Source organism: Panonychus citri, unplaced genomic scaffold, assembly GCF_014898815.1.
Source record: "Panonychus citri isolate SS breed McGregor unplaced genomic scaffold, ASM1489881v1 Contig00011, whole genome shotgun sequence".
In the NCBI taxonomy this organism is placed as follows: Eukaryota; Metazoa; Arthropoda; class Arachnida; order Trombidiformes; family Tetranychidae; genus Panonychus; species Panonychus citri.
In genome coordinates this window covers 1,120,088-1,138,127 of record NW_026515416.1, presented here as the reverse complement: position 1 = coordinate 1,138,127, position 18,040 = coordinate 1,120,088, and the positions used below count along the sequence as shown (strand labels likewise).

The window sequence follows — 18,040 nt, the reverse complement described above, 5'->3', positions numbered from 1 at the left end:
ATTTGCCAAAAGAAATCCATAGATGGCGCTGTTAACCGAAATTTTAGAAAAAAATTTTTTTTTTTGAAAAGTTGAACAATTAATAGAAAAACTTTTGATTCAATTGAAATTAAATGAAGAATCCGGTTCATCATTGGTGAATTTTTGTTAAATACATTTACTCTCCTGGAGTTTTATAAATTGTCATGTTTGTCTCTTCCAAACAATTTATCTTACTTTTACAAGAATCTGCCAAATTTAATGGTCCATTAAATTATCCTCAGAGAGAAGGGGTTAAAATAACTTTAATCATCAACATCAAGTCATTAATTGTTAACAAAGTGATTAGGCAAAGGTTATAACCATTTACTGATCTGATTATTTTCCGGGTCATAGTCAGATTAAGAGACAGAAAGAAAATAATAACAAACAAACAAACAACAACAACAAACCGAGGAAATTAAGATTATCAAGATCAAAGAAGAAGAAGAAAAAAAAATTAAGATGACATTCTAATTTAAAGAATAGATTCTCTGTCTCAAGTTAATCAGTTTAATTAGAATTGCGAAAATTCTCAAAGAATCAGCACAATTAAAATCTAGAAAAAGGATAACATTTAATTTCATCATGATGGTTCATTAAACATGCCCTAAATTGTTAACATGTTTAACAACATCAACCAGAACGATATTAGAGTTTTAATCAGTGAGAAAAGTTGAACAATCAAATTGACGAGTTTTCAGTGTTAATTAAAAGTTAATTACAGTTTGCAATTTGCTTCTAATTAGTTGAGATAAAATTGAGATTCTGTTGGTAAAATTTTGTCAATTTTTTGTCTTTTTATTTCTTAATTGTTCAATTTAAATGTTGATTTTGTTGTGGTCACAATTAAATCATGAGAAAACTGTAACAGCGGATAAATCTCTTAAAGCTTAATTGTTGTTGATTGTAACAGTTAATAATAGTAATTGTAAAGTGTATTGTAATACATTGGTAAGGAGGAAAAAAGGAAACAAAATTTAATTTTTTTTTTAAATTGTAACGCAATTATAATTAAGGTAGTAGAGAGGATTAAAGTAATGGAAAACATTAAAGTGATTAATAAATTAGCCAAAGCTACAATTAGATTTAATTATCATCAGAATCGTAATTTTTTATTTGCCATCAAATTTGATTATCGTCCTAATCCATTTGAGAGAGTTGATTGTTGATCATCTTAAACACGAGTTAATCCAACTAATTGTTGTAAAGAAAATGATTACACAAAAAGAATTACAATTTAATCAACATAATCATAGAGTAATTAAAGTTAATTGTTTACTTACCTTCGTCATTAGAATAACAATTTTGACAATGTAATCGATTACTTCGGACTCTTACATCAGTTCCACAAGTACCATTGCCTGTTAACAATTAAAAACGAAACAATTAAACATCTCAAGGTTAATTGTCTGTTTAATAATAATCAATACTCAACAATTAGCTAATCAAAACAGTTTAATTGGTGATGTTATCTGATTAGTAAAGTTAATTCACTTTAGTTTGATTGGTGATCGGTAACAAGAAAAAAAAAGTAATTACAACATTTCAGTTAAATTGTAATCAATGAGATAACAATTAAATATAGTAAACCCATTTGATTGTAGTTGATTGTTGTCAGGTTAATTTAGTTGTAGCAGATTAAATTGAAGTTAATTCAACAGCAACAAAAAAAAGTCTCGAAATGATCAATGATAAACAATCAACTTGATCTACTTTGATTAGAACTTTTTTTTTGTCGAAATTGTTTATTAATCAAATATGATTAAGGTCATTAAGGTCATTATCAAGTCTATTCATTTGTTGATTAACTTGCGTTTTTTATATCATATTAATCAATAGACATTCACAATCAATGACTAATATTAAATTGTTGATGATTATAATTTAATTTGATAGTAATCAAAACCTTGACTGTGATTGGAAACAAATGAAAAAGTAGATAAACAAATTACAATTGAGAAACTAAATAAATGAGCCAATGAAACAATTAAATAATCTAATCACTGACCGAATCAATATTTATTAATAATCAATCGTAATCAAGATTAACTATAAAAAAAAAGTCAACACGCAATTATTATTAACAATCAACGATAATCATGTTAATGACAAAGACTTTAATTATTGAAAAGTTTAAATCAAGATAATCAACTGATTGTAATGATAATAACATTGTACTGAATAACCAATTAACTTTAACAATCAAAGATTGTCGGTTCAATTGATAATTTTAAATGAATTAAAATTAATTTCTCATTAAGGTTTTTCATTAATTTAATTTTTTTTTTCTTCATCTTCTCTTTAAATCATTATCATCACAATTAACTAAATTAAACTTTATCATAATTAACAATCATGAACTCATTTTGTGATAATTATTTATATTAATTATTAATTGTAACAATTTGTTGATGTACAAAGATCAAGTTTAATTGTTGGACAAATTTTACAATTTACTCAACCCAAAAACCGGAATTGAAACAATTAATCAAACAATCAGTTTACAATCAGAAACAATTAGATTAAATTTTCAACTCATTCAATTTATAACCGATTGTCAATTGATTGAAATTTTTAATTGTTCTCATAATATAATAACTACCACAGAAATCAAATTGTAACCAAATCAATGCTAATTGTTATCCAATTTATCAACTAATATGTCTGGTTAACAATTTAAGGTCCAATGATTAAGGATTTATTATTAATCATGATAATAATCTTAGTCGTTAACAGTTAATTGTAGTCATACAATACAAACTAACACTTGAAGTATAATAATAATTAAAGTTAATGGTGAAAAAAAAGTTAATTGTGATCATTTTTGTCCGTGTCAATATTTTGATTATCTTTCAATGGTATTTCTTAATTGTGTTGATAATGATGATCAAGAAAATCATTATTATCATCATCATCATGATAATGACCTGACAATAGCAATCAAAGTGTTCACCTAACAGTGATTAACTTAATGATGATTTAAATTATCAACGAAACACCAACAATAATGTAAACAAGATTCACATTATTTAAATCTTACTCTTTTTTTTTGCCACCACAATTAAATATAAATTGTTGATGATTATGATGTAAACTTGTTGATTTAATGGTTAACAATACAAGGGCAAGGTTAAGTTATAAATCATCAACAGAAATTAAATATTGAATTAGTTGGGTTAGTTAATTGTTAGTCATGCTTATTACACGAGTTGATTATAATAATAATAGTTACAATTAGATGATATCATTTGATTACCTGAACATGAACATTAGTTGATTGTAATCATTGAAAACTAGAACTAAATGATCAGTAAATTGTTGGTTAACTAATTTTCTAGGAAAAATTTTTTACTTCCAAATAATTATGATTTGTTAATTGTTGTTATTGGACAATGAACTTTAAGTTTAATCATTTAAAATACAACAAGAAATGATATTAATAATAAATGGAAAAGGTTAATTGTCTGTTGCTATTATTTAATTTACGATTGCGATCAATGATCTTAGCTGATTGTTGATGTTAATTGTCAAAAACTTTTCCTCCTCTATGATAAATAAATTGTCTCATATTTATGTTCATTTAACTTAATTGTCGTCACTATTATTGTTAAATTCACTAATTAGAATCATTATTTTACTCTTAATCATTTTTCCACTGAATATCATGTAAATTACTCTTGGATGAAAGCCATAAGAATCATGATTTACACTCGAAAATTTTCACCGAAAACAATCAATTTAACAATTAAGAAAATCAAGTTAAATTATTCATACATTTTCCATGAAAAAATAACAGAGAGAAAAACTAATTGTTATTCCAATAACAATTAAACAAATTAAATTGGAAATCATAAGAGTAACAATCTCATTTCATTCAACAATTGAGTCTGAATTAAGTTTGCTAGCAAGACACAGACTACAATAAGGTAATCGTTCAACTAAATTGTAACTCACGCAATTAGTTTAATTAAAGAGGTAAGAGTGATGATATTCAGTTAATTAATCGCTAATTGTGTTACTCACCTAATTGTATATGGCAAACAGAGCAACGGAAACAGTTGATATGATAATAGAGTGAAAGAGTTTCAATAACCATGGCAGCACATCCTCGACCTTTAATATGAACGGAAAGTGAGACAATTAAAAATTAATGACAATTAAAAAGAAAACAAGAAAAGATTAGAATTAGGAAAACAAGGTTAAAATCTAAGAAGGGATTAAGATTTAAATTGTTGTTGTATCCAAATTGAAGGTTATTAATACGAATAGGAAAACAATTGTTTAATTACCTAATTCATCACCACAATTAGAGCATCTTTTTTTACCACTGATTGATAACATTGATCGTTGATCTTGATTACCTTTTAGATTATCATTTGATTTTTTCATCAACAATTGAGCTTCAGAACATGATTTCTCACCTAATTTAGGGGATGAATCATGATCTTTTTTAATCTGTTCATCATGAAGATGAGGATGATTGGTAAGTGATGATGAAGATAGAGAAGAGGTTAGTGTTTGGTGACCTGAGATTCGAGTGGAAGATGATGATGACGATGATAGAGATGAGGATGATGAAGTTACTTCTGTGAGTTTCCTGTCTTTTGAAAGGTGAGGTTGAAGATGATTAAGATGATTTGGATTAGCAGGATGATTAGTAGTAGTAGATGATGATGAAGTTAATCCAATCATGTCTTCACCTTTAGCAAGATTTTCAAAGTTTGACAATTTATCACGAAATGATAATCGAGGTTCTTGATTAACTTTAATCTCATTGATTATCTCAGCCTCGGAAGATGATGAACAATTATTGATTGTTTCTTTATCACAAGTTGCAGATGATGAAGATGAAGATGAAGATGAAGAAGAAGATGATGATGATGATGATGATATTTCTGTTGATTTTCTAACCTTTTGAAGATGAGAATGATGAAGATTTTGATTATTAGGATGATTAGAAGACGACCCAATGTCTTCTCCTTTTGAAAGATTCTCAAAGTTTGACAATTTATCACGAAAAGATAATCGAGGTTCTTGATTTTCTTGATTAACGTTAATCTCCTTAATCTCATTCTCAGATGATGAGAATCGTTTATTAATTGTTTCTCTATCATAATTTGATGATGAGCACGAAGAAATCGCCGTTGTTGATGAAGATAATAACGGTAAACTTGATTGTCGACTGATATCTTTGTCGATCTTAAATTTTAATATAACTTTTTTACCCATGTTACTATTGGTATTAACTGGATTAACTGAATCATTGTAACTGTTAATCTTACAAATTGGTGGCTTGATTAACTTTGATTGTAAAGGTGGTAATGATAGTGATGGTGCTAGTGTTAATTTTTTCATTATTCCAGGTTGATTGTTAACAGGCTTCTGGTAATCAAGATGATGACTATTATTGTGATCGTTTTTTAGGTTAATCTGCTCCTCTTTTTTATCAGTTAATTGTTGTCCATCATCATCATCTTCATTTGATTGTTGTTGTTGTTGTTTTCGTCGGTCAATTAATTCATTATCATTATCCAATGGTTTCCTTGCCATCAAACCATTTAAATTAATAGTCTTCTCGTTAACCAATTTAGATGATGATGATGATGACGACGATGATGATGACCTGTCATCAACACTGTCATGAGCTGCTTCATCATCTCCATCATTTTCATCATCATCATCATCATCATCATCGTTTCCATCAACTCCTCTCTTAACCAACAAGGAACCTGTAATTTAATAGTAGTAATTGAATTGGAAGAAGAAGAAAAAAATTAGTTAAATTGTTGTGAAGGAAAATTGTTGACAATTTATCCATTGTTTCAGTGAAAGAAACAACAACATCGTCATCATCAAATTAATTAAAAGTTTATCAAGTAATCATGTTCATTAAATATCGTCATTATTATTGCATGAATTACATTCAAATCCTGTTATTGTTAATTTTTCTTGTTTATTATTTTGTTTTTTTTTTCCTGTAAACATGATACATCATCATCATCATCATCAAGATGATCATCAACATAATCATTTTCTTCATCTTGAATTTATCACAACCTATTCTCATTCCTCATCATCATCATGCTCAGGTCAAGTTCCGAAGGAAAAAAAATCAGAACATGAATGCTTATATTATCATGAATTGTTGTTGTTGTTTTTTAACTCGAGAGTTAATTGCTTATATATTCATACAATTATATAGTAAATACTATTTTTTTGTGGTTAATTTTGTTATTATTATATAAATAAATATCTTCAGTTGATTAGTTGATTATTTTAATTGAAGAGAGAGAGAGAGAAAAGTTAAATCATTGAGTAATAATACTTGATAATTGACTTAAATTTGAAATGAAAATTTAACCTGAAATCGTAATGAATTAGTTTGATTATATTAGAAAAACATAAAAATCTTTCATTCTTGTTAATCAGTTTTCATGATTATGATTGAACTTAAAGTTGTATCTGAATCAGTTCACTGAACTTTTTTTTTATCATTTCACTTTTTTTTTCATCATCATCATCTTCATCCTCATCTTCATGTCTCTCTCTCTCTCTCTCAGGTGAAAGTGCAACATCTTATTAACACTTATGAACACGTTGCTATGCTCATCACGAAATCAGAATTTCTGTTTTTTAATCAACAATCAAAATCTATTATCAATCTTGTTTGTTTGTTATTGTTTTCATTTAGTACTCAGAGTTAACCATAAAACAAAATCTCACACGATTTGTTCAACATCATAAAGTAACAATTAACATGGTCAAGTTAACAATTAACATTTACAATCAACTCTTTCCCTCTTTGTTAAGGTTATTTGTTTCACTTAAGTTGTAATTTAATTGACCAACAACAATTCATTGATTATTATCATAATTACTTATACACAAATTTGAAACATTGTGAACACATGATCAATTTAAATTGTTAATGATGAAGAAAAATAAAAATAAAATTAATCGTTAATTATAATCACCTGAATATGAATCGTTTGTAGATGTTGGTGTTAATTGTGATGATGATGATGATTGATTGATTGACTTTTTATCAGAGGAATCATCAGATGAAGATGATAATCTAGAGGTAACATCATCTTCCATCATTTTACATCCTTCATCTTCGTCTTCTTCTTCTTCCTCATCATCATCTTCAGAACCATTTCGAATATATTTATGAAGATTATAACCAATTCGATAGCCTGATTTAGCTTTTTCATTCAATATCTCTGAGAAGGTTTTAATTTTCCGATTGGTATTATCATCATCATCATTGTGATGGTGAGAGAGGTGATGATGAGATAAATGATGGGAAAGATGATGATGATGATGGGAAAGGTGACGATGATGTCCAACATCATCTTCATTATCATGATCTCCTTCAGTATCAGTTAACGAGCAATTAGTTGTCCTTGATTGTCGCCTCTTCGATTTCCAATTAAGTAAATTGTTCTGCCATTCCTCTTCTACTTCCTTAATCTTATCTTTGGTTATTTTCACTTCTTCAGCTAAACGAATCTGTTCAACTGCCTGTAATTACAATTAAAAAGGAAAAACAATTAAGACAAATTAAATATAAACCCAATTATAATCGTAACAATCACTTAATTGTTAGCTTTGAACGCAAACAACAACAACAAAAGCCTTTAAATTGTTAACTATTTTAAGTTTATTGTATCAAGTTGATCATCATCATTATCATTTCATCATATTAATAAATGATAATAATTGGTTAACATTTGTTGATATTTGTAACTTGTCAATTGTTGATATCAAATGAATGATGATGAAATGTTGAAATCTATCAACAGTTAATGATGAGGATGAGAAAAAATCAAATAAATTGGTTAACTTTTTTTTTGTTTATGTCTACCTGTTGATCTGTTATATTGTTAAATCAGTTCATCTACCTTGATGGCTACTTTTTTTTCATCTTCATCATTTTGTTTGATAGAGAGAGAGAGAGAGAGAGAGAGAAAAGTTTTTCCTCCATCATCATCTTCAATTCATCTTTATCTTTATCATCTCATGAATTTGGAATCATCTTCAGTCTATTATCATCATCTTTCCAGAATAACCTGAGGTCATTTTCTGGTTTCTCTTGATAGGCTAGTCGGTAGGTAGGTCAGTGAGGGGAAATGATGAGATGCACCTTACTGTGTATGTGTGTTGGGTGCGTTTTCATCATCATCATCATGAAAGGTACTCAGACTAATGGCACTCGACCATGATCAAGAGAAAATGAAAAGATGAAGATAAATAAGATGATGAGAGTATTATTATTATTATTATTGTGTAAATGGTTGGAAGATTACTCAGTCTCAATCGTAAGATTGTTAGAAAAGCAGAATAATGATTATAATTATAATACGATTATCATGATAATTGTAACGATATCATCAAGATGAACATGATTAATATAATGAATATGAAATAGAAAAGAAAGAAAAATTTTCTTCAATTCTTAAAATATACTCACTTTTTTACTCAATTCAGCTGATTGAATTTTAACAAATTGTAGTGGATCATGAGTTACTTTACTTCCAGGTCTGATCACTGTGGATACACAATGGGTGGTGATAACACCTCCAGGCAGTTCTAGATCCATATTCATCACTGATTAACTGTCAATCTAATTATTCAAGACAATTAGCTGATTATTGGACCAAAAGGATTAATAGATAAATAATTGAACAGGTAACACAAATACACTGATACACGTTTCAAGTCAATGGGTGAAGAGAGTGAGGAGTTAATATAATTGATGAAGATGAAGAAGAAAAAAAAATAAAACATTAATTAGACCTTGACAAGGAACAAGATAGAAAAGTTAATTAACCAATTGTTGTTATTATTAGTTGATTGTTGTACTGTTAATTATGGTGATGGTAAAATAAATAACTTTATACACACACAAACAATTAAATTTGATCACTTTTTCATTTTATATCCTTCACTTTAGGTTAATCATTTGTCTTTCATTGTCTTTCATTGTATCTTCACAATTTATTTTGTATTTTCTGGTATCCAGACAATTAGATTGTTGTTAACTAATTAACAATCAAGTAATCATCAAGAGGCTCACAAGAGGTAGAGAGAGAGGCACAATTAAAACATTTACAAGCTGATTGATTAAGAAACTAAATTATCATCACAATTTGAAACAAAAGAATCAAGAAAAATGAATGAGATCAATTTAAATGGTTGTTAATAGTTACCAGGTAAAGAAACAACAATAACAACAAATGTGAAACCTTTTCAGTGATTATAAATATGATTAACTTATTTAATTATGATGATTAAATTTATTTAATCGTAAAAGTTTATTATAGTTAAGAAACCAATCATTAAATCCAGTTAATAATAATGAGAAGCACTAAACAATAATCAAGTGAATAGAGCACAGGTTAAGGTAAATAAGGTAAGAACGGAAGAGAAATTGAATATTTGACTTAATTGTGATTAAGATTATGATGATTAAAGATGAAACTTTTTCGCAATTAAGGATCTAACTGTGGCTTCCAATGGATCATCATCATCATGATGATCAATAGTGTGGAGGATGATGAGGAAGAGAAAAGAAAATGATTGAAAAGGAAAGTGTTTGTTGATTGTGATTAAAAGGAAAACTTTAATTAAAAGTATGAGAATCAGATTAATGTTAATTGTTGATCATCTGATGTGTAGTAATTGTGAGTGGTTGTGTGGTGAATGATGATGAAGATGATGAGATGTCTCAAGAAGAAGAAAGGAAGATGATGAAGATGAAGATGAGAGTAAATGTTAGTCTAACAAAAAGAGATACAATTTTCAAAGAGAAACATGAATTATCATCAATTCGAGGATAAAGAAAGATAAAAGATGATGATGATGATGATCAAGATTAAGGAAAAAAAATAGAAGACAAGATTAAGTTAATCATCATTTTTGGCATCTTCACCTTCCAAGTGATTACGATAATATCATAATGTATTTACCATTTAGATGCTTTTTTCGTACATATTGATTGTCATTTGATAATCAATTTAGCAATTTCATTATTATTAATTTCTCAGTCGAATCTATTAATAATCATGTTATGTAAATTAATTATCATCTTCATCATCAGCATCTTCTAACCTCCACCTCCCACTTTCCTCTCTCTCTCTCTGTCTTTCATTTGACATTTTTTCCCATGTAAATAAAAGTGAATCATTTTCTTGGCAATTGGAAGCAAATTTTTCATCAATACCAAGAAATTTACAGTTATAACTGTTTGATTATTCAAAATGTTTCTCTGTCTATTTTAATGTCCTTTTCCTCCTCCTCATCTTCATCTTCATCTTCATTCTCATCATCTTAATATCTTGCTAATGGTAAAAGAAGACAAAGAAGATGATAATTGACAGACAGAAGATTCTCTGAATTCCAATTGTCATCTAAATTACACTTTCCAGGTCCTTTCACCTTAACTGTTTAAGTTAATTAACCTTAATCTCATTGTAGTTTCTTTCGCAAAATGAGTTCATTAATCACTTTGAACAATTTAAATAAATTAACAACAACAACGAAAATCTAAAAAAGTTTCTCCTCGTAACCAAATCAACAAATCAAATAAAATGTTTCAATCAAAACAATTTCTCATTTCATTATTGAGAAGGGAGGAAACAAACAATTAGCGCAAACTCCATATCCAAACAATTAACTAATTGTGATTGAAAACAACAACAACAACAACGACAAAAAAAGTTTCAAAATCAATTTGATTTGGATAAATAAATTTCCATTAAATTTATAAACCAAAATAAGCTTCGACTCACCAGTTCAAGGCCCGTTAGCTCAGTCGGTTAGAGCGTCGTGCTAATAACGCGAAGGTCGTGAGTTCGACCCTCACACGGGCCATTGAAATTTTTTATTCTAATTGTTATTAACATTTTGTTTTCTTTTTCCTTTTCAATGGTTAATCTAATTACTATTAACTTGGTTGATTAATTGTCGTTAACTATTTCTTTTTGTACAATTTATGTTCATTTTTATCATTAATCAAATTGTGATGAAATTAAATTCACTTTGTTATTGTTTGATTTAATTCAGTTGATTAAATAATGAAGGTGTAACTAGTTAAACATTTTAAATTGTGAAAATAAATTTAATTTACTTTCTGTTGATTTATTGAATTAATTGTAAAAGTTTGTTATATTTATATACATTTAATAGACAAAAACAAATGATCAACCTAATTAAAGTGATTAGATTAATTGTTTTGAGGGATAAACAAGAAAAAAGAAAAAGTTGATTAACCTTTTTAACGAGTTTTCATTTTAATTGATCAAAAAAGTGAAACAATTACAATCAAATCAATTCTAGCATTAAACTTTCTTTAATTAGTCATAACAACTTGAACGTTTTCAAACAAATTAAATAGTTAACAATTAACCAAATCAAAGTTTTTTCAACAATTTCATTGATTTAAATTTGATGAAAATTAATCAACTCGGATTTTTAGTAGGAAGGAGGAAGAGAAAAGTTAATCAACCAGATTAGGATTAGGATTAAGATTAAGATTAAGATTAAAAACTGACCTCAACATCCGTCTCTCTATTAACTTTGTAACTAATCATCAACAATTATTAAATCGTAATCTAAATCATCATCATTATCAATCAACCGTTAATATTACATTTGACTCGATCATTGATCTTTATTATTTAATTCACTGAATTAAATATAATTTATTGAAAGAAAAAACTTTAAATTGTATCGATACAAGTTCATCACACCTTTTTTTGTTGTTCAGCAATTAGTTAATTTTATCCTTCACTTAATCAACCAACAAACATGATTATCAGTAATCTTAATCTCGTTCAAACCCAAAGAGTAAACATATTAAATGATTTACACGAAAAACAACAAAAATGATTAACAAATTCAAGGATTAACCATTAAAAGGATAAAGTAGATAATGTAATTTATTAATTATCATGTTAATCCAGTAAAAAAAATTAACAATTTGATTCTAATCATAAGGTTACATATCTAAATGTTGAACATAAGTAACACCAAGACCCTGATAAACATTACGATTAGTTTGACTGATTAATTGAATGATTAAAAGTGATAACAAAAGTTAAGTAACTCAGATTAAGTTGTTAATTGTTTACTATTAGTTAATTGTGACAATCTTGAGAAAACATTGATTGAAACCTTTTCTAATCTAATCAGTAGATAACATCACAATTAACAGTTATTATCATAACGTTAGCAACACAAAGCTTTCAGCAGAAGGAGAAACAATTAGCTTTAAATTGTGATTAGAAAGTTTTTCAATTCTAATTGTAAGTTGATCTGATTAACTAAAATTTTCTCACTAATCAACTAATTGTTTTATTTTCCTCTCCCTGCAAGTTCAAGGCCCGTTAGCTCAGTCGGTTAGAGCGTCGTGCTAATAACGCGAAGGTCGTGAGTTCGACCCTCACACGGGCCATTGAAATTTTTTTTTCTCTTTCCAATCAACCAAATTTCAAAAGTTCTCATGACTGATAATCAACATATCGATCAACGAAAATTTGAAACAACAATTATAAAGATTTTTAATCGAACAACAATTATAACGGTAAATTAGTTTGTTTGTTTTTTTTCTCGCATTTCGGTTGATTGGAAAGTGATGATTTTCTTTCAAGATTAACAGTTAATTGTGTTTAGTAATTAAGGTTGATTATTGTAGTTATTTGGCAAAGGTGGTAATCAGTTCAGTGAATTTACAAATTGTGATCAATTGGATTGTAAGTGATTAACGGGTGCCAATCAATATTGACAATCAGGTCAAGATTGTGAAATAATATTCATGGGAAAAGATTTCAAATTGAATAGAAACTCTGAAATGATCAACAACAATTAAAGTTGAATCAATAAATTAAACAAAAACCTCATCACAATTAACAAGATTTCAATCAAAGGGAAGACCTTAAAAAAAATAACTTTAATCAGCAATTTAAAATTGATAATAAATAGTTGGCAGAAAAAGTTAATTGTGAATAACAAACAAAACAATTACAATTACAATCTAATTGAACCATGAAATGATCTAGATTAACAATGTAAAATATAACCAAAATTAACCAGCATTGATTAGCAACAATTTACTGATTGTTGAAGGAAAAACACTTAATTTTCAACCTCTTCTTCAACTCATTAACCTAATCAAACGTTGATCACAATTTAAACGATAAAAAGACCAACAATTAACCATTAACACGCAAAAAAAAAGTCCGTGTTAAAGTGACCTGAAAACATTTAATTTGTATACATATTGTATTATATTTGATTATAATTTAGCTGATTGTTATTTGAGGGCCAACACCAACAACAATCAACACACACTCACTCACTCACACACAATCAGTAAATTGTTCATTGTGCTTTATTAATTCAATCAAGTAACAATCAAATCTGGTCTAACCGGAATTGTTGATTGTTGTTAATTGTGATAATCATATTCAATTTTTAGTTTATGTTTGGTGTTGTCTCGGTTAAGTCCCATTCATTATTCATGGTTGTAATTTAATTTTTTCATCATCTCTTTGTAAATTAAAGTTAATCATCATCATCATTGAATCTACATAATTTAACAATGGGACACACACACAATTGATTAATCATTGATTGTTATCATAATACAATTTAGGGTTAACCCTTTTTGTTATATTATTATTATTATTATAATCAAATCGGCCTCTTATTATCAACAAGATGATTAAAACTAATCACAGGTAACTGTTTAATCATATATATAAGATTATATTGTTAACAATGATTAACATGGATAGTTGATTAATCTAATCTTAACCTACATTGAACTTTAATTTTTTCCTCTTACCAAAAGTGAATCAAGAAAAAAGTTATAATGATTAACGGTTAATTGTAATAGTTACTATTTAAAGTATTATTTTATCTTGATTGTTGGTTGAGCAAAAAAAAATGTTGATTATGATTAAAAGATTAATGAGATTGAATGATTTGTCGTGATTTACTGATCATCATTTTGTTATATTATATTATCATGATCAACATGTTAATTTATATTAATAAATTGTTATTAATTATATTATAATCTTGTTGATTAGATTATAACTTTTTTTTTGCTTGTGTTAATTGTTGATGAAAAAATAAATAAATAAACAATCAATATGATATTAACTGAGTGATACTGATGATTTTCAATTGGTTAATCCATTACTTATTGGATAATTATTATTATTTTAACGTTAATCGTGATTAAGATTATCTAAACGATTAAGTTTATTATCATCATTTGAAATGATAAACTTAATATTAGATGTAAGTTTATATGTTAATATGATTATATGCTGATGATTATCATTGATAACGGTTTGCAATTTAAACTTCTAATGAAAGTTAATCAAAGTTCAATCATGATGGTAATTAATTGATGGATAAATTGTTGTCAATTGTAAGTCAATCAACGGATTGATTTTCTTGTAATACAAACGAGACCAAATGACCCGGATTAAGATAAAGAGACGATGATGATGATGATGATGCTCAAGATGATGAAGATGATGAAAAACTATTTAGTGCCAAGGGGATCCAATCAGAAACTGAGGTTCCTCTTATTTTAATTTATATTTTGAGAGAGAGAGAGATAAATCTGATCAAGTTCCAACTCAAGGATCATCATTGATGAGGATGAAAAAAAAGAGTTGATCTTGAGCTAATATTATCAAAATATATGACTGATAAATGAGATAAATTCAAAGATGAGGATAAAATGAAAAGATGAGAGAGAGAGATGAAAGAGATCAACCGGTTCAACAAGATGATAATGTTAATGATGAAGATGAAGATGAAGATGATGGTCAGAAAATGAGAAGACCAAAGAGTTACATATAATAAGAACCAGTTATGTTACCTGGTTGATGATGAACCACAAAAACCAGAAATATAACATTTGATATATAATAGAAAATATTATTGGAGTAGGAAGATGATGATCAGGATGATGATGTTCCTAAGAACGAATAGAATTCAGTTATTATTATTAAGTTACCTCAATTTTACTATTTATTCATCGAGAGAGAGAGAGAGAAAGAGAAACGTTAGATTGACCTGTAAACTGACCAAGCAAAATTGATCTTGAAGGAGGATGAAAAGGAGGTGGAAGAGATGAAAAGTTATCATGGTTTTGGGTCTAAAAGGTGGAGGTGGGAAAACAAAATCTCTAATGGTGGAGGTGGAAGGAGGAAGAAGGTGGAAACATGAATTTTCAATTGAGATATTTACGCCTGATTAAATACTGTTAGTTAATTACAATTAAATGATCATTATAATGCTAATAATGGTTAATAACAACAAAATGATAACAAAACTTTTACATATACAAACTTAACACTAACCTACATTTACCTTTAATTTTTTCATTTTTTACTTTGATCTACCAATCAAATCTATTATTATGATTTGATTGTTATTATCACTATTATTATTTCATCATTATTATTATCATTATCAGATGATTTTGGATATTTGTTAATAATAATCAAAAAAAAGAAGAAAAAAAATTAAATAAATTGTGATAAATGAACGAGAAAAACTTTTTTGTTGTTATTTCCAATTGGATATTTAAATGTTGAGTTGATTGTTATTAGAAATATAATAATAATCAACAATATTATCATAGTTCTGATTCATATTTGTGATTTATCATTGTTATCATGATTAAGATGAAGATGAGGATGATAATAATAATGAAATTAGTAATTGTATTAATAATTTAACATCATTAAGATAATAGTGATTGGTATTGGTAATACTAATTTTTCATATCCTCGATTTTTTTGTTGATATTAGTTATTGAAATTAGATGATTAAAAATAGATTTGATTAGTTTGAAGGATATTTTTATGGATTTTGGTTGATTGTAATTAAAATAATTAAAATGTTACATTTGGATAATAAAATTTGATGTCTGTTAGATTAGGATATCAATGAGTCTTGTTGACAAATTAACTGTTAATTAGTTTGTCTTTTTTTCTGATTCTTTTGTTGAGACTTGATTGTTGATATATAATAGTTTCAATGTTCATTTAATGTTCATGTTCATGTTGATATGATCATGTAATCATCATGATCCGTTAAGAAAATAATAGTCGGGGAGTAAAAAAAAGTCACACACCACATAGAAAATGATGTTATGTGAATTTGATGGAGTAAGTGAGAAATTCATTGGGAAGATGATGGAAAATTGGGTGGATGAGAAGATGAAGATGATGATGAAGATGAAGAAGATGATGAAAGTTATATGAGAGAATTGAGTTGATGATATTTTGTCGTTCCTGGTTGATTAACCATGATAAATGAGACTAAACTTTCGTAGGAAATTTAATGTTGTTTCTTTCAGAACTTTTTTTTTTCTTCTTCTTCTCTTAAGATTTTTCTTAGAACTTTTTTATTTTTCTTCATTCTTTTTACCTGGTTGATTAAATTGAGAGGTTAATTTTAAAATTCTTATCCAATCAAGAAGAAGAAGAAAAAACAACAACAACAATCAGTAAATCCGGTTAATTTTGTCCTCATTTGATCAACGAACAAGAAACAGAATGAAAAAAAAAGACAAACCAGAAAATCAAAATATTTGTTTAGTTACCAAAACGAGAATGAGATTAAGTAAATTGTCATGATTGATAAACTTAATTGTGTTGGACAATTAAATGAGGAGAGAGAGAGAGAGAGAGAAACGATTTATTATAATCGAGACAATTAAATATAATCAAATGGATTAGTTTAAAAGTGAAGGATCAAATTAATAATAACAACAATTTCGATTAACATGTTAAGAAAGAGATGATTGATTAAGTATTAATATATAAGAAATTAAATTATTACAATCAAGTAAATTGATTTAATGGTTGTCATTGTAATCAATTTGTTACCTTCATTCATTTTTGATTGCGAGTAATAAATTATATTAAATCACTTTGATTAGTGTTAAAAGTTAAACCTACCTGAGAGTGAGTGAGATTTAAATTGTTACTTTTCAATTATTATGATGATTTAGTTGTTATTGATGTGATAATAACAATTTAATATTTGCCAAATAGTTGCGGGTATGAAATTCAATTGATTAACTTAATGATGGTGATGATTTGTAACAGTTAATTGTTGATGACACTAAGAACAGGGTAATGGTCAAATCCTTTTGTTTATCATTAGTTAACTGGAGTCAAGGTTGGGGAACAATTAGTTAATTGTTGTAACTTTCGACTAGAATAGAGAAACAAACGTTAATGAGAAATTAATCTCATTGAATTAACGTTGATTGTTGATGATTTTTTTTCACGATTATTATGAGATATCATTTGGAGATTAACAATTTGTATTTACCAATGTGATTAATCTGGTGATAGGATGATTAAGGTATTGGTGGAAAACCAGTTTAATCCGTTATAATAAATTCTTTTTCTGTAGAATTGATTAATATCCAAATAAGGTGAACTTCAGGGAGAAAGAAACTCACAAAATCACCGAGAAATAGAATCACTGGTTTTATTAATTAGTCGAAAAGGCGAGAAAAAAACACCAACATGAAATTGAAGAGATTTTCATTCACAATCAATTGAAATCATTCAATTTCTTTAATTTTGATTCACCTGAAGCTTTTTAGCTTCTCCAATCTACCTGACATGGTAGAGGAAAGTTGAATGATTAAAGAATTGGAAACTTGAATTGAACAAAACTCAGAATCTTTTTATTTTTATTTCGCTGCTAATAGATGGAGACACTTAGAGAACAATCGAAAATCGAAAAACAAAAATTCAATTGATTGTTGAATCGATGATCAACTGATTGTAATTATAAATCTACGACCATGAGATTGATTAATTGTTGTGGAAAAGTTTCACAATTAGTTGAGAATCGTGAGATTAGATTTTCTTTTCTCTGGAATAACATGACGAACAAAAATCGATTGGGAATGAAAAAGTTTCTCTCTTGGAAACGACCAAAGAAAATGGACAAAATTCTAACGGAT

General features: G+C 27.4%; 1 protein-coding gene and 2 non-coding genes across 4 annotated transcripts; 2 read left to right on the top strand and 1 right to left on the bottom strand.

Moving 5' to 3' along the window:
* Positions 1–784: 784 nt before the first annotated feature.
* Positions 785–17,711, bottom strand: LOC128390359 (LIM and calponin homology domains-containing protein 1-like). Of its 2 annotated transcripts, XM_053350076.1 has the most exons (7): positions 17,016–17,711; positions 8,495–8,726; positions 6,996–7,545; positions 4,311–5,750; positions 4,045–4,134; positions 1,305–1,382; positions 785–1,215 (listed from the first exon to the last, which is right to left on the bottom strand). In XM_053350076.1, exons 2-7 carry the CDS (start codon positions 8,627–8,629, stop codon positions 1,196–1,198), a joined length of 2,313 nt encoding a protein of 770 aa, XP_053206051.1. In that variant the 5' UTR covers positions 8,630–8,726; positions 17,016–17,711; the 3' UTR covers positions 785–1,195. The 2 variants fall into 2 exon arrangements, with proteins under 2 accessions (XP_053206051.1, XP_053206057.1); XM_053350082.1 differs by lacking the exon at positions 17,016–17,711 and having other exon boundaries at positions 8,495–9,223.
* Positions 10,823–10,896, top strand: Trnai-aau (transfer RNA isoleucine (anticodon AAU)). The gene has a single exon. It is a non-coding gene; the product is annotated as a tRNA-Ile (tRNA).
* Positions 12,405–12,478, top strand: Trnai-aau (transfer RNA isoleucine (anticodon AAU)). The gene has a single exon. It is a non-coding gene; the product is annotated as a tRNA-Ile (tRNA).
* Positions 17,712–18,040: the final 329 nt, after the last annotated feature.